This window comes from Colias philodice, chromosome 14, assembly GCF_061535455.1.
Source record: "Colias philodice isolate Cphi_HAF_F1 chromosome 14, ilColPhil1 Martin Lab GWU primary, whole genome shotgun sequence".
NCBI classification, from domain to species: Eukaryota; Metazoa; Arthropoda; class Insecta; order Lepidoptera; family Pieridae; genus Colias; species Colias philodice.
Genome location: NC_143099.1, coordinates 546,095 through 564,936, shown reverse-complemented (window position 1 = coordinate 564,936; position 18,842 = coordinate 546,095). Strand labels below are relative to the sequence as shown.

The following is an 18,842-nucleotide window of genomic DNA, read 5'->3' as shown; positions in this document are numbered from 1 at the left end:
ATTTTAATTTAATTATAGTTAGTAACTCTGGAGTTATGATTTCTATTTTCTATATACTTATTAAACACTAGCTTTCCACCCGCAGCTTCGCCCGCGCAGTCAAAGAAAAACCCGCATAGTTCCCGTTCCCGTGGGATTTCCGGGATAAAACCTATCCTATTTCCCGGGATAAAAAGTAGCCTATGTCCTTTCTCGGATATCAAAATATCTCTATACCAAATTTCATGCAAATTGGTTCAGTAGTTAAGGCGTGATTGAGTAACAGACAGACAGACAGAGTTACTTTCGCATTTATAATATTAGTATGGATTTCATAATTAGAATCATAATATTATAAATTCTAATATAATACTTGAAATCAAAAAGTTCGAATTCAAAAACGTTTCAATATATAGACCTCTTCAGACTCGAATTATGATAAAATTTCGTCGTTATTACTCAGCCAAATATATTTTCTATTATACGTTTATTCTTACAAATTACAATAATTCAGCGTGACGGCTATAGCCTATAGGCTACTGCCTATTGAAATTACTATTTCAGATGGGCTTTTGGTCTGAATATAAATGGTTTGGGGAGGGGAGTTTGTCGCGATCTCCAATCCACCTCATCCCCCTCTATAAGCACATGGTCATATAAAAAAAAGATTTTTATACGTATATTGTTCTAGGTTCCCATATAATAGATGAATTGGGTATCCTAAACCCTGTTATTAAAATTTTAGATTATTCCCCTTTCTATAGAATTTAGGAGCGGGAAGCTATCCGGAAGGTTAAGGTCGACGAAAAAAAATCAATGCCCGCCCGCGTACTATGTTATACCTACCTATTTGTGTATTTGTAGTCTCGTCAACGCACATAGTACGTTTGAACTTTGAATATTATGTATATCTATGCAAGGCTGCAGGATTCTGATATGTACTATAGAGATGATTTTTGTGATTTCATTATTTCTTTAATGTAATTATTAAAGTATCAAAACAACACCTTATCAGATTACTAAGATAAGAATTACAAACAAATGATATTTACTTATGGAAAAATATGTACATAATTATTCGTTATTTTAAATATACATTAGAAAATGAAGCGTTAGTTTAAAATTTAAATAGATCAACCGTTTTTCGAAACTGTTGTTTGGAGGCACTTTTGTTTTATCTGTGTCAACGAGTGACGCTTCACGTTGATAGTTGTCCTTTAATTTCTTTGTATTGTTAACGATAACTTATGTGAATGAATCATCGAACGTGGTACATAAGCATAACAACTATAGGTGCGACGAACTGCCGGCCCGCGCCCGCCACCCCCGATTTATCGGTCCCGCATACTACCGCTGTACTTCAATACAGACAGACAGTCGCATTTTGCCCGTCGAGCGCTGTGTACGTGATTTTTCTACGTAACCAAATAAATAGGTAAGTCATCTTTTACTTTTACTTGGCTGTTTAATGCGTTTCCTTTGTCCATTTAAAATAGCGGAAATATTTGTGAATAATTTGACATTCCATTTTTAATTTCCGTCGATTTAAAAATATCGAGTTCGATTTTTAACTTTTAAAAGTAAAGTTAGCGTTTCATATGTTTTGTTTTGTGTCAATAACGGAACTTATTTCGCCGGGTGGGAGCGGTTGCATGACTTCATCTACGTACCTATACGGTTTTTAAAACAATCTGCCGTTGCGTGTACTTTTGTTCATTTTATGCATTGAACGATAAAGACACGGATAAAACATTCCCTTTAGTATGAGTAATACGAGATGACCGTGGTTACTTGACGGTAAACAAGGTTTTACGTTATTATATTACCCACATCTCTGAAGTTTATTGTAATCGAATAATTTACGTAAATAAATCGATATTTGGAACAATTAAATGATAGTGTGAGGGTGACTTTATTTAACCCTAGAAGCCTAATCTATATGGAACGTACACAAAGCCTTAATATACGTCTCAGAGGCGTACACATATATAAGCCATTATTTTAGGTATATTATTTAATTATTATTGTTTTAATAAAGCGGAAATTTGAATTTGGGAAATAAACTAAAAATAAAACTACACTATTATCAATTATAACTATAATCAAAGTTGTTTATTACAACATAAAAAACAATATGCATAAATTGGAACAAAAAAATTTACTTCTTCAAAATCAACTTAAAACATATATTATTTTTATAAAGTATCAATTTTTTTTACACTAATTATATATTTTTAGATAAAACATTACAACTAACCGGTCTATAAAGGATTAGTTTAACTTTAGGACCACACTACACATAAATCAACCCTGTGCTCGCCACACACAGATTTTTTTACATTTATTACACACAAATTTTGAAATTCATGGTTGGATTAGTTTCTGCAGAAGGCCCAGATTATTGTAATGACGCAACGAACTCAGACACCTCATTATTTTAGCCCTTGCTTTGAACGTCGTCGATAATATGGTCATCCTCAACTTCGGAACCTGAATCCTCGTGAGGACTGCCTTCTCCATTCAAAATTGCGATAATGTCGTCTTTATTTAATAGATTGGACCGTAATATATTTATAACTGAAACATTTCCGAAAAAAGGTATAAAATACACGAAAAACAATCAAAAGTAAAATCACTTAATCTTAGTTAAAAGTTACACAAAGCCTAAACATACGTCTCGCAGGCATGCAACACTTCAATAAATCAAAAATGGCGGGACTTACCATAACGATACAGGCACCGTCCTCTAGCTCCCGTCGGCCACTGAGATAACTAAAAAGTACGACGCGCTAGCTTCAACCGTTAAAAAGATACATCCGATATTCGAATTTTTGTACGCCTCGCAGGCGTAGATTAGGCTTCTAGGGTTAAGGGGGAGCACTCGTCGGAACATTGCATGAGTCATAAATATTTCGTGCCGAAAATATATAGACCGAAATGTAAGCTAGAATAACTATCTTTAACTATCTTTTATGGTTCGCTTCCCATCGTGCAAAGTTATGTTAATAAATACAATTACTCCGTACCGGTTAACAAATGGTGTCGTTCAACTTAAAATCCGTTCATCACTTGAAATAAATGCGATGCAGATATTTTTGGATAACACATTTTTCTGAAATTAAAAATAAAAGGACGTTAAAGGATACGCTCGAAGTGTATCAGAGTTCAAAAATAGATATCTGACTAATGTCGAACACATGCTTGACACATCAAGCTGTTTTTAAGCATTTCAATTCAATCAATACTTTAGGAGTTAGGACGTGAGTCAAAAGAATATGTCATAACAAAGTACTTAAGTACGTGACTTAATTGCTAACAATTTATTAGAATTAGATTAACTTTTAATAAGGAAAGTGGAGAAGTTGGAAAACCCGTGTCAGTTTATGGCCATAAAATGTTTATAGCTTCAACATAACAATAAATTTTGAGAGCATTGATACAATTTCGGTAACTAGGTAAGTTACGTTACATAAATTATTCTATTCATTAAATTGATTCGTGTAATCGTGTACCACTCTCGTTTTATTTAACGCATAAATAAATAACTTTATAACAAAAGACATGAACCGGTTTCGATGTAATGACAGACTTTCCCACTTTCACGCATCAAAGCGTATAAATGTGATCGTACACGAAATATTTAATTGATAATTACTTCAATTAAGCCATCATTTGTATCAATATAATATAAGGAATAGATCTACATTTGATAAGAAGTAGCTGCAATAGCGCTAAAAATAATAATTTATCTTAGTTACATTTGAATATCTATCATAAAATGAGAGTTCTTCTTTGTACTGAAAATATTTTTCTTATGATACAAAATATTTGGTAAATTATTTGATAAATTATAACCTGAATGAAGTGAAGATATTCCATGCATTACATAAAAAAAATCGTCGATGAAACATACAAAAATATCTTTAAAATTTTAACGACTACATATAGTTTGTTATTGAAATATGTATTGCTTGGTGATTGAACTTAATATTTTCCTGTAACCTAAACTTATTAGTTAGAAAATGAATCATTCTTGTATTGTGATAACAATTAATAACATAAAACAACTTCATGTTAATTAGTTCTATCAACAACTGTTTAATTCAATTAAATATATTTAAATGGAATACGTAAACTGTAGTAATTGAACAACGATTTTTCGTTAACTTAGGTACCATATTTTGTAACATGATAAACAAAACTACAAATATAATTTACTATCCACTTGCCCTGGCTTTGCTTGTGTTAATACTGTTAACCCTGGATAATAAAAAACAGAACCTAAGTTACTCGTTAAAAATATAGCTTTCTAATGGTAAAAGTATTGTTAAAATCGATCGAATAGTTTTTGTGTAAAACAAACAAACAAAAAACCTTTTCTCTTTATAATTTAAAAGGTTTAGTATGCAAGAAAAAATTGCGAAAGAACTTCCATGTACAAATAGTACTTGATCGCAATTATAATCTGCTCAGACAGGACAGTGGCCTGTGAGAGAGACCTCGAAGGGTGGAAAGGGATGCAAAAACTTCCCGAATGGAATCGATTGAGAGCAAACAACCCTAATACCTAAGCGGGGGTGCGTTGCAGTGTTGAGCACATGTTGTAAAATATGTAAATTTAACTCATGCAACAGTATACGCTATAAATATGACGAAACCTCATTCTTCCTACAACAATATTTGTCCATTTTTTCGCTAATGTATGCAAAAAAACGACTGAATTGGTTGAGAAAAAATATGGAATACATATAGCATATGGCATGGAATAATATATGGTTTTTTTAAACAAAACTATAGATGTGATGCAGTTTAAACTATTAATAGTTTAAACAATGTTTTGAGTAAATCACTAAAACACCGAGATAGTATTAATTAAATATACATATTTATGTGCATTATAAAATTTATTATTAAAATAATTTTAGCGCGTCATGAATAGATTATAAAAAATATAATAGCTTATGAATTACGATTCTAGCAGTGCAACGAACTTTAAAACATAAATATGAATTAATTACTTAAATGTTACCTTTTAATTAAATAACAATAACCTAACATGGTATTCTGTTTATTTCGAAGTAGTTATCCATTTATATCATAATCAAAGCGTACGAAAAAGGGGCGAATACCTACACCTACAAAAGTTAGGCATTTCAAGTCCCTACGCATCTAGATGCTATGTATTTCCGAATATCCCTCGCAGACACCACCCTAGGTAGTAGGCACTCCACTGCGGTCCTGGAGATCGATACTGCGAGGGGATAGCGCGGTTTGTCAGTAATAATATAATGACTTTAAATTCGTTTGTTGTTGATGCTGTTTTTTACGAGTCATGTATCAAATTTGAGAATTTAAACACCAACGAACGATACTGTACATTGAGAATACCAATCTTTTAATGTAAAAGATTGATTCAACACTTAGATTCAACATGACGATATGAGCTTTTGATCATAAACAAAATCAATTCATATTAAAATGAAATATTTGACTTTTTACCGGAATGGCGCATCTTCCCCTTAAGAAGTTTAAACACTGACATGTGAAAATAATATCATAAACTTAAACTTCCCAGTTAGCATCAAAATAAATTTAATTAGTGCGGTAATTAGATACGAAACTAATAAAAAGATAGCTCACACACGATAGCAGCCATCCGTGATGCTTATGCTCTTGAAATCTTAATTGTTAGCTCCGCTTGACGCTCCATAAAATTTAAAATGTAATTTTTGATTTGATGTCTCGTACTTAATATGGCGCGGGGTCGTTGACACCGTGACGTTTAGCGCATTCTAATTTAAACTAATTTATCATAATGAATCACTATGCAATGCATTTAAATTTAACGGACGTTTCTATCTCTAGTGGCAAAAACTTGTTTGAGCAACTGTTAGTGGAAAGGGTCACAATAAATTCGATAAAGTTAATTGAGATTAAAATCAGCTATTACAATTCAAATTACTTACTTTTATAATTGTAATTCTATTTCTTAATCCCTGCCTAATTACTTGCTAAAATCAGTTGATTTGCAGATGTCAAGGCAATTTGTTCGATTTTTTAATGATCACTGAGTGTTTAATGATTTGCTATAACGTTTTAATTTTAACGTGCTTTTTTTAATTCCAGGCCTTATTTTATAAATCAAAAAGCATTTGAAAGCGACAAAGCGTCTTTTTTGTTACATTTTACTGCCTACCAAGGGCGCTATAAAACCTTGGAAAATGGATGCGTCAAACGGAATGCAATGTTCCGCCATTTTTGTTCTTCTTAGTACGTGATGGAATAGGAATATTCAATATAGCATCGAGCGTGTCCATTTACGTCGATCGATCCATTATTTATCAATACTAGAAAACAATTGTTTTTTCTTGTATTCTGTAGCTATCTGTATGGTCTTGTTGTGGAGATTTAAAATTGAGCAGGAAATTACAAAATTCCAGTTATACTGCGTTTTATTAATACTTCGGAAAGTTGTAGGGTCTAAATTCAAAGTTGGTTCTATTCGCTCTTTTAAGAGGGAAAATTAGGGAGGTTAGTTGAGAAAATAAATGCCACATAATAATCTCCTGCCATTTACTATAAAATTGAACGTGAGGTTTATAAAATACGCCATTTACTATAAAATTGAACGTGAGGTTTATAAAATACAGCATCACCCTTTAATTTTTTTATGAATTCATAATAACTAATAATCTACTATATAAAAATAAGTCGGGTTTTCCTTCCTGACGCTATAACTCCAGAATGCACGAACCGATTTCCACGGTTTTGCATTCGTTGGAAAGGTCTCGGGCTCTGTGAGGTTTATAGCAAAGAAAAGGTGTCTCTGGTGGCGAAACGGAGTTCGCCCGGTTTGCTAGTTATTAATCATAATACATATTTTTGAAACATGTGGTGGTTACAAAAGACTCGATGATTCTTGAATATTTCCGTATTATACAAAATGATTACTACGCTATCTATAATCGATCGTAAGATACATATCGGTGATCTATACGTGTCGATTGCGTAAAACTTAAAACAAAGCATTCCTGTACGTGGTTAAAAGTAAGTCTAGACTGAAGGTGATATTGCGTACAAGATAATTAATGAGAAATTCGTAAAATGATTACGCGGCAATTATTTTTTGTGTAGAAATTTGTTATTGGGCACAAATCAAGGCTGTTATGGCTTTAATTTGTATTAAAATTGGAGCTCCAGTATACCTGTATAGACATTTTCAAAAATCAACCCTAGAGGATGAATGTTTTTGGCAGTGAAACTGCGTGAAACAGATCTAGGTATTACTGAATAATATTAGTCGTACAAAAATTCTAAAGGTTATGGAGATTACATATATTTACTTAAAATAATATTTATTTTAAATATCTATCGCTCGCCGTTTTGATGTAAATATTATGTGATCGAAATCTCGAAAATTGAAATGTTATTTGCTTATTTATGGGAATTTGTAAATAATTAAATATGTTCCACTTATCTTAAAATTTTATCAAATCTTCCAATCAGCAAGTTCGTTATTTGTTACAGTATATTCTCGGTAATAACAGTCATCATATTAAATGATGATTATTCACTTATTATTCAATTAATTACAAAAAAACAGTGTTTGAATTAAAAATAAAAGATGAATTTTAAATTTGGAACTAAAAATTATCCTTTGTAGTTTTTTTTTTCTGAAAAAAATGGCCAGGAATTATTCCATATTTTTTCCGTAAACTTAATAATGGCGGGCATAAACCATTTAGTAGGAAGTTAATTACTCGTTGATGAAGCCATACCGCACCAATACGAAAATGTGCTTTTCCTGCTCGAGTCATCGGACTTCCGACTCAAGTGAATTCCTGTTATTTGATATATCGTGACTCCTTGTAACAGATGCTTCCATAATAACATACTTCTTGGTATGTTTATAACAGTATTTCTTTAGTTTTTGACGAAAGAAATAAGGAAAAATATCATAAAATTCACAATTTCACAAGCGACTTACCTCAAATCAATCTTGGTTTATAGTTTTATACTTTTTTCGTCAAGAACAACAACTTCACAGTTAAAATAATTAAAAATGAAAAGTGTTGCCAGTTTATCGTTTCAAAATTGCACACTAAACCGTGTAATTTTTCGAGTAGGTACATAAATCGATATTCTTAATTCAAAAGTTCACAACCATATCGAGTTTTCCATATACGGTGAAAAAGTCATACGCAGTGGGGTCACCTTGTTGACAATCGAGGCACAAGGCTGTCCGCCATTTTGGTCCTGTCATACTAGAAGGAATGCGTAGTATATTAATAGAAACAAGGTCGTGTGGAGATTTGCAGATGACTATAAGCAGCTATACGTAGTCTGGAATTGTAGATTTAGATAATTTTAGAATCCAACTAGAACGAATGCGATGGCGAGATTATCTGTGCTTCTTGTAATGACCAAGATTTTATATCGCGTTTTAATGGATGCCATTACCGCACCTGTCTCTGTAAAAGGACAATTTACAGCATGTCTATAATCTTAACGTATTCATGTTTGTGTTTGGTTGATAAAATCACATAAATAATTTGGGATTGCCATTAAAATTCGGAGTATTGAGCTTGAAAATAATTGCGAGCCTTAATTAACCTGATGATTGTTATATAGAATGGTAAATATATCCTCTTTTACCATTTTTATTAATGAATAAATAATTTTCTAATTGTTGCAATTAATGGCTGTGTTCTGACGATCGAAATCGTCGTAATATAATTAAATGACAGTATGAAATTTAATAGAATTAATCATATAACGGTGCCGTAAAATTATACAGCAGCTTTTAAAGATATTTAATAATTTATACTCATTTCCAGTTGGAAACTTCGTTTTATTATCGGTTTAAATGAAATGAATCAGCACGATTTCGTATTTGTGTTTATTTAAAGCTGTTTTTCTATTTCACGAAAGACGAATGTTTGTTTAGGTGTGAAATGCGAATATCTCATCTACACAAATTCCAGTAATAGTGTTTTTGTCATATGTATTTTCGTTTATATTCAACATGTATAAAAAAACAATTTATATACATGCTGTTAAATTGATACATAAAACCAATTTAAATAAATTGTTTCCAATTAGTTAATTTGGACTGCAATATCTAAACAAAGAACATTTAACACACATACACAAATACAAGAAAATTATGCTCTTTTTTTTGTTTTACATTCACCGTTTTATCAACGAAGTTTTTATCAAAAGAAAATGCAAAATAAGACCTGGGTTGGATACATTTAGCGGGCATAATCACTCGGATTAGTTCGACGCTCAGCCCCTTACAGTGAAATTTTAATAATCTCAAACTTTCTATACTGGGGTTCGTATACTGACTCATTCGCTTGCTGAACATCATAATTGGTACCGAGGGGTCTGCAGAAATAAAACGAAATCTAAATTTCCTTGATTATCTCGTGTGGAGACTTGCTATGTTGATCAGATTAATTGTATATGTAAAGGAGATCGGCATAACTAGAGCTGTTTAACTAGCAACTAGTTTTTATGTAAGATGTAGCTTTACTGTAAAGATTTGTATTTCTGCTCGTTTATACCCCCATGTTTGGCCATTTAATAGAGAAAAACAATGGAAACAGCTTATGTAGGTCCTAAATAGGTAAAAATACCTATTTATAATTGCTTTAGTTGTCTATGGCCTGGCCGATGTTCAAATCATTAAATTGCGCTCTCAATTGCACTGCTGTCTCGCCTTTATCGTGAAAATACTGTCCAATTTATTGAATACATTATGCCCATATTTAACCAGTTAATTAAGCAAGAAAAAAATACATGACTAATACTCACAAACCGCCGGCGCCTGTGTCGACCCAAAAACAACTTTGTTAATTCATTGCTCTCAAGTTTCTTTCAATTATTTGTTATAGAAAGCCTTATAAAACAAATTTGCCTATATTTGTCCCTTGGAGGGGAGCCAACATTTATTGGAATACTCCAGAACATGTAAAATTTGATTTATATGATATTATCTTGAAAGTATTGAGGACATTCGAGCATTAAATATGTGATCTCATATCATATTATCTCAGTTTGGCACGATTTTAAGTACCTACAGAATTTACAATATTTCAACCAAGATTTCGATTTATAAGATTTTTGTAGATCATTCAAAATAAAGCATCTTTACGATGAACCAAATACAAACAATGCCATTAATACGCTGTCATAAACTCCAATTAAGTATTACCACACTCAAAGAAGTGTTGTACAACGATCTCTTTCATGGCGACCATATGGCCGGCCTTTTTTTAATCTCACGATCAATTTTAAGGCGAACTTGTCTTACCGTTTACGGCTGTGGAAAGGCTGACACGAGATAACTGTTTATGTACAATGGCCGGTTGATTTTAAGTGCAACATATGATACATAAGGCAGTGACTCCGTGAACGATTGTTTGAGAGTACAATATGTTGATTTCGTAACGCGTATGTTCGTAAGTATTTTTTATTAATAAGGATGATAATTTTGCGACGAAGTTATTTAATTGGCTCAAAAACTGTTAGTCGTCTCTAAATTTGTTTTTTTTTTTCAAGCTGGCAACACCTTATGATATTACATATCTATAAAGTAAAGAATTATAATATATAACAATCACAGTCAATAACACTTTTCCCCTGTTATGCGTCATGATAACATTTCGAGAAATAAGTAATTATGATCGGGTCTGTTATTTTGCACAACAAAGTAAATTTTATTTAAGTATGACGTGTATCTGTGACGAATTTAAGGTACCGATTAAAAAACAATGAACGTGATTCACACTTAAATGACATCGATTTGACCATTCTAACGGCTTGATGATGAATATAAAAAACATATTATGTTGAGGTTTTGAATTACAATTATAAAAAATTTAAAGCGATTAAAAAAATAAGAAATAAAAATCTAAAATCAGCCAAACAACTTCCACAAGTTCTTGTTTAGTTTGTCCCATACTATTTTACCCACCATTAGTAATTTCTTCAAAATTAGCGTCTCATAGTGATAATAAATTTATTTTAATACATATTATATTTATAACCATTGCTTACCACATCATTGGCGTGATGTCGGTTAATTTTTATGCCAACCGGGTAAAAACTCGCAAAATTGGAAAGCGTTATTGCTTAATCGTAACACGCTACATCATTTTTAATCACAGGCAAAAAAATCTGTCTGATCGAATGAACAAAAAAGTTTCATCCACAAATTATATTCATATCAGCTATATGAATTAATTTAAATATCGTTCAAATGACTTTTCACCTTAACACGAATTTATAGCAATAAAAATAAGCATGATAAATTGCCTTTGCTTCACATGGATATTTCATATTGCATAGTAAGCCATCTTTTCGTCTAAAATGATATTTTATTCTCAATGCCATGAAGGTATAATTTACATAAATGGAATGACACATCATCCAAAGAGAAATTGGACTTATATCGTCCCTTGCAAAGCCCTAAAAATTACATGCCATAAATTTCATAACCGTGTTTTTGTCATAAATTGTATTCCCCTAACTGTAATAAAACTAGTTGTAGAATTGAATTATGTATTGAATATCGATGTAACATGTGTGTACCAAAACCAGAACGATTAAACCTGCTTCGGCGCTGCATAAGGTTTTATACTGCAAGCTCATAAAATATTTATGTACTTACGTGTAATTTACAAATTATTAACAAAACGCATTGATATCTATAGATGGTGTACTGTGTAACAATATCATTATTGTGAAAGGATTATATTTGAACTAGCGATTGTCATTTTGCAGTCTTTAGATTCGGCAATTTAGACCGTATACAACTGTTTAGACTTTAGTTCATCCGATGCCTAAAATATGCACTGTATGTGCTTTCAAATTTAGGGTAACGACAAATAGTCGTTTGTCTTTAGAATCCGTCCGTGTTTCATCGTCTGATATGGTTAAAAAACTTTTTTGTCATGTTATCGGGTAATGTTTACAAAACGGCAACCCCAGTCAAATGTCATCTGTTTAAATGATTCGTTTCCTTTGTTATTGACGTCATTTCCTTACAATTCTTCTTCGTATCGCAGAGGAGCCACATTAAAATAATTAATATGACACTTCTAGTGCATTTACGTCAATTCACATTGAAATATTATGCCTTATAAATATATCGGAGATTCGTTAATTTGATTTATGTCCTTGCACAAGTACATGTTTACTTTTAATATTTAAAAGCAATTGCTTGTGCTCTTGGCACACGGTTTTATCTTTCCCTATTTATTAATAACAGGACGATTTACCGTGCAATATTTTGCTTAAAATACGGACAGTAATATACGTCGGTATTATTCTAAAATTAAAAATACACAATGAACATAATACCACAGATAAATACTTCGTTCTTTTTTTGAAAATTTGAACATAATCCCGCCAATTTGGTTGAATTCATATCTTAATTGTCACGTTTTTAAGCTTTTTTACATAGGCTAGACGAGTCCATTCACTGTCTGCATAAAATATGAATAGGTGATTATTTGTAAAACCTCAACCTCCCTCGTGTCTTCGAACAAAGGCTGTTTCCCTCGTGGACAGGATGTATTGTAACTTATTATTATACAGTATACATAAACTCAACAATGTCCGATGTATTTTGTATTCTGCTATTGTCTGTCTACGGTGACTGATATGCTGCATTTACTTTTTTAACCAATCCCATTGCAATGGATTTTGTGTTTCCATACTTAAGATTTATAGCAAAATTGTACGGAGTCATAAAGTTGTCAACAATAATTAATAAACGACATTTAATATTATGCTCTTGAATAAAATTTTATAGATTTTTTTCAAAAACCGGTTTTAATTCGACGATATTGAGACAATTTTATAAATAGAAATGGTTGAAAAAAGTACCTTTAAAAAGAGATTCTATTAGTTACTGTCATGATTATTCATCTATCAATGGTGTACATGTGTGAGTGAGGCATTGCCCCGAGAAAACAGTTAGTTTTGCACACAAGCACCCACTTTCTTAAACTAACGTTAATTTCTTAATAATCTCCCTTGCAATATGGAAAATAATAACATTCCAGTCTTATTATTGTTACCTATATTTAATAATTGACGTCATTTATTGATAATTTTGATACTGCATTCAAGTGCGTTTTCAAGGAAAACGGAAATAATTGGATTCATATGACACCTTTCGGGTTTTTAGACCTATAAATTCTATCATAACTCTAATATGTATAATTAAAGTACAGTTGATTTTTTGATTGAACGATTACTAAGTATACGCAGCGATTTACTTTTTTGCTTTTACGAAACGTCTGCACTTGTAAACAAATTAAAATGCATTTATCCCTTTAAGTATCCATTACCCTGGAATGTTCCAAGCTTATCACTTGAGCATCGCAATGAAAGGTCCATTGTTGTTAATGTAAACATGTATTTCGTATTGGTCTACATAATGTGTTTACGCTTGATTTACTCGGCTAATGCAGCGTAGACCGTCAAGAAATACTCATACTGATGATTCAATCGCGTTATGTTTGCATAGCATTTTGTACATAAAAAAACTTTACTCATAAAAATGATATGATATGTTATAAAAAAAATGTGTCTATACAAGTCAGGAAGAGTTTTCAATACACTGGCAACATTATCGAATATAAATTTTTCGTATTGGCCGAAATTAAAAAAAAATTGCAGGAAAAGAAAAAAGACATGAGGCGGGTTTTATAGCCGAATTCTGAATTTGAAATCCTATGAGAACCATCGAATGGCCATATTTCATATATTGTTGTATTGGTTAATATCAATTGATATAATTAATAACCCAATTGTTATTTGTCCATAGATCTCAATACAATGGCCTGCTCAGTCGATGCCCCCTCCCTCAAGGACCTCCCAAAGGTCGCCACGGACCTCAAAAGCCAGCTTGAGGCTTTCAACCCGAGCTGCCTTCGCGATGTCGACACTAATGAGAAAATAGTTCTGCCATCCGCAGAAGGTAAGGTCTTGAATTTTAATGGTTTCATTATTTTTGTCTATTGCAGAAGGGCTTTTCAACTGATGTAATTGAGTTGAGTTGAATTACATTTATATATTATTATCTGGTGTGATTTAGCAGATTTCTGATATTGTATTTACTTGTTGTTGTTATTTATTTGTACACAAAGCTTTAAAAAAAATTGAACTTGATATTTACATGCTTTTCTTTTTCTTTTAATTTCCATTTTTTTTTCATTAAATTTCAATTTACGTCCATGTAACCTTAGTGCCGAAGTCCCAGGTACGCTATTATTAAACGATGTAGTCGTACATTAAACAGACGTTGCAAAAGAAAAACAACACACGGCACTACTTCAAGGGGTTGAACAATTTCAAACTTCGTCTTTGAGGAAAACAGAAACGATTGAAAAAAATGTACTGCCCAACGCATTAGGTATTTTGTGCGTGAAGGAATGATTGTTGCCATGCAAGCAATAACAAATAACGACCCTGTGTTGCATCTTTTAACAAATCATCATCATAGGACATCCTCTAATTACGCTTTCAGTGTAACGCCGCGTATTCTAGAGCTAGACTATAAATTATTGTACGAAAGTTTTGTTTTGTTAAAAACTAGATGAAACATTGACGGGGCGCGGCAATTTTCAAAAAGTACAATGCCTAAAAATCCTGTTTACTCATCTTTATAAATAGTAATAGATAATAAAACTTTCGTATATCAATTCGATGTTATTAATCTTAAATTTACGACATAAAATATTCGGTGTTCCATTATTTTTGTAACAACACAGAATTTAATTTCCATAAAACATTTTTTTGTGTTTACTAAAATACAAGAGCACGGTTTTAAATTTTAAACATAACGTTTTAACGACCACAAACAACTAGTTCGTTAAAAAAGTAACAAATTGTCTATTGCTTACAGATGTTGCCACTGAGAAAAATCAAAAGTCCCTGTTTGACGGAATCGAAAAGTTCGACGCAACGAGATTGAAACACACCGAAACACAAGAGAAGAACCCGCTTCCTGACAAAGATGGTGCGTTAGATATTATATTAACACTTTTGTTAATTCTTTTATGAATGTATTTTTATTTTATTATTAGAATAAAACTTTACGCTTCAGATTTTACAAAGCTTTAGAGAGATTAAAAATACTATAAACCTAACTTAGTTTTATTTCTGCACATAAACTTATAAAGCAAATAATTACTTTCTGATTTCTTAAATATTAAATTTATTTCATCAGCATTAAAGATCAAAATATTTGGCTATGTTATGATTTGTGCATATGCAAATACTACATGTGCCATAAGATGCAATCCAACATTTTAAGTGCCACTTGTTTATTTACAATGCCATTCTTTATTTCTATCCATATTATACCTATTTATGTTAAAGGCTTTTATCAAAATAATCGTATATACGTACACGCTTTGAAATGTACATGAATGTTTATAATTTTACTTACGAAAAAATCTTTCGCTTCATTTATTTACGCATGTGCACCATTTTATTTAATGCTTATGCGTTGCACGATGCTTATAACAGTTGTAGCAGCTGAGAAGGCACACCAGAATCTACTTGACGGAGTCGAACATTACGACAAAACCCAAATGAAACACACCACGACGGAAGAGAAGAACCCCCTGCCGCCAATCGAAGGTTTATTTATATGCTTTTTTTATATTTTTGCGCCTGTTATAGCCTAATTTATTGCACGATATGTGTGACTTGTTGATAATGTGTTGTGTTAACATCTAGATATAGGAGATAAAAACATCAATATGTTGGAAGTAAAGAATAGTTGAAGTTATCAGTTAAAATGTTCTTATCTTTACCCACGGTAATACTATTATTACCAAATCTAATCTAGGATTCAATTGATATTATTTTTTTTTTCTAATTATCTTAGTATGAACTTTTTGATGTTTGATAGTTGGCTCCTGATTTCCTACACTTTAATACTGAGATAAAAGTTCTTCAAAAATTCATACATACCAAATTTTCCATTAAAATGGTTTCTTGGTTGCAGCAAAACACTCATATCTTCACGGTTCCCTAAAGAATATAAGTTAAAAAAATCTTAAATCCTCACATAATTCAAAACTAATTCATAAACTAATAAATCCTCCCTCCAACAGCTATCGAAGCGGAGAAAGAGAAGAACAAGTTCTTAAACGGCATCGAGAACTTCGACCCAACCAAACTGAAGCACACTGAGACGTGCGAAAAGAACCCTCTCCCCACCAAGGACATCATCGAACAGGAGAAGACAGCCTGAACTGTCCCCCACTTATTTATCGCAACTATATCTCGCTAGTAACGCCGTATTTTAGTAACTATAAGTTTTATCATAACGGGAACCGGCCTGTGTTGCCAGCCACAAATATTCCCCCACAATGTTGGTAACTTGGGACTGCTGACTCGCAAGCCGGACTTCCATTAGACTATAGGAACCAAAATTTTCTATGTCACTTTTAACGATATTGGATAAGTGTATTTTACGAGCATTTTATTTAATTTAAACGAAATATAATTAAGTATCTGTACTGATTTTTATTTAAGTGAGAACGCTGCACTCCTTTGTTTTATTTAACTACAATAATTACGTACGTTTATTGTATATTTGCGTTTGCGTTAAGTATTCTACGAATGAGATTATCTGGTAATAATGATATTATAAAAAATATAATCATTTGGGAGTGTGGTTACCAAGACTGTTTCGGATCATTATATTGATTTGGTTTAATGCGCATTGATAATTTCTTTATGTATAAATATGTACAATGAAAATACAATGCGCCATAGACCTGGTTTAAATTAATTTTATTTATTTTGATACAACTAGTAATAATAATATTAATGCTCAACGTGCAAATGTAATTTTCGAAACATATTTTACTTTCTTGTGGTGAACAATAAATTTTATACTATTATAACTATTGCAATAACCATTTTTCAATTTTATATAACGCTAACGATGCCAATAAAACAGTCTATCGAAATTTTGTATGTTTTACAGACGGTGCTTTTTATAAATATAGAATTAAAAAATATTTTTGTTTTATTTACCTACTAGCAACCCCGCTCCTGCTTATAAAATTTTTAAAGTATGAAGTGAAAATAGTCGTGTACTTAGACTAACTCTAAGGTGTACCATTCTAAAACTAAATTACAAAATAAAATTCCATTCCAGTCTGTTTTTAATATTGAATAAATTAATATGCGAATTTTTACTAAATGCATATGGATGTATACATACTGTACACTGTATACGGCTGGACCGATTTTGACGGGACTTTCACTGACAAATAGCTGTTGTTATAAGGAGAAACTTACCTAGGCTAATTGTTATATCGAAATTCCCTCATGAGGATACACAATAGGATTAAAAAGAACTTATTTACGCACGCGGGTGAAACCGCGGGAAGCAGCTAGTCTGCGAATAAAAATATAATTGAAATTGTAGGAATCATGGAATCATCCTATTGATTTTAACGGTGCGCTTTGCCTTTCTTCACCTATCACTATCACTACATAGTATAAAACAAAGTCGCTTTCCCTGTCCCTATGTCCCTATGTCCCTATGTCCCTTTGTACGCTTAAATCTTTGAAACTACGCAACGGATTTTGATGCGGTTTTTTTTAATAGATAGAGTGATTCAAGAGGAAGGTTTATATGTATAATAACATCCATTAAATAGTGGATAAGTACTGTTATTTTTGAGGTTTCTAATGTGATGTCGTAAAAAAATACATTTTTTCCGCTTAAATTGCAAACGCAGGCTGAACCCTACGAGTTTTATCAAAATAATGTACTAAGTATTATAAACATTGAAAAGGTCTACAGAAAAGTCCGCGATGGTATATGTCTATCTCTTATGGATAACCCACAATAACTTTTTTTTGTCATTTACTTTTTACGACAAATAATGGCTAAATTTCGAAGCGATCTTGACCAATACAGCATTAATCCTTAACGAATTAAATACCTTGAATACATTGTTCATTTAATATAGATCTATATGGCCCTTGACACCGTATGATTTAAGTGAATATTTTCGAAGATATTACAGATTTAAAAATTGCGGGACGTAGCGTTTGCAGCGCTACAGGCCGGCCGCCCGGCTATCTATTTTATACCCGTGCGAAGCCGGAGCGGGCCGCTATGTTTTTATATACAACGTTCACAGTTTTTCTGTAGTGTATTTAGTATCAGCATTACACCCGTGCGAAGCCGGGGCGGGTCGCTAGTACATAATAAATATTAAGATTTAAAAAATTTTTAAACACAAGTGATGAGAACAACGTTTCCGGGCCAGTTAATATCATTATAAAACATTTCTAATTACACACTACCAAATGCCAATCACAATTTAAGAGGAAAGTCCCTATTCTAATATTGTACCATTATTGTACCCTTATAGTGCTAATGCCAGGTCAAAGGATTTGCATTTAAAATAGGTAGCTCTCTGTAAAAATGCTTGACAATAAAGAACAACAATAAAAGATAAAAGTATTAATTTTAAAATCCATGCTAATAACAGCTGCATTGTTACTTTCGACGTTGAGAGGCTGCAAAAAATTTTAAATAATTTTTTATCGACACTATAGGTAGATTCTAAAAATTGTCCTATAGCGAGTAATATACATATACTTAGTACATAATATTATGTTTCCAACATTACTGTATCGGACCGTGGTATCAGAGGTAAAAGTACGTTTTAATTTTTTTTTAATATATTTTTAGTAGGGGAAAAACATGGCGAATACTCTGTGTATTCGCGTTACTTAAAATCGTTGCATGTTCAAATTTTAAATTGTTTTTTTGTTTGTAGTAAACAAGTAGTAAATAGTAACTA

The 18,842-nt window shown here is 32.0% G+C and overlaps 1 protein-coding gene across 2 annotated transcripts; it reads left to right on the top strand.

The window, feature by feature from the left end:
- Positions 1–1,255: 1,255 nt before the first annotated feature.
- cib (thymosin beta cib) lies at positions 1,256–17,036 on the top strand. 2 transcript variants are annotated; one of them, XM_089703390.1, is made up of 5 exons: positions 1,256–1,414; positions 13,823–13,975; positions 14,903–15,016; positions 15,529–15,642; positions 16,122–17,036. In XM_089703390.1, exons 2-5 carry the CDS (start codon positions 13,834–13,836, stop codon positions 16,259–16,261), a joined length of 510 nt encoding a protein of 169 aa, XP_089559516.1. In that variant the 5' UTR covers positions 1,256–1,414; positions 13,823–13,833; the 3' UTR covers positions 16,262–17,036. The 2 variants fall into 2 exon arrangements, with proteins under 2 accessions (XP_089559516.1, XP_089559518.1); XM_089703392.1 differs by lacking the exon at positions 15,529–15,642.
- The last annotated feature ends 1,806 nt before the right edge of the window (positions 17,037–18,842 follow it).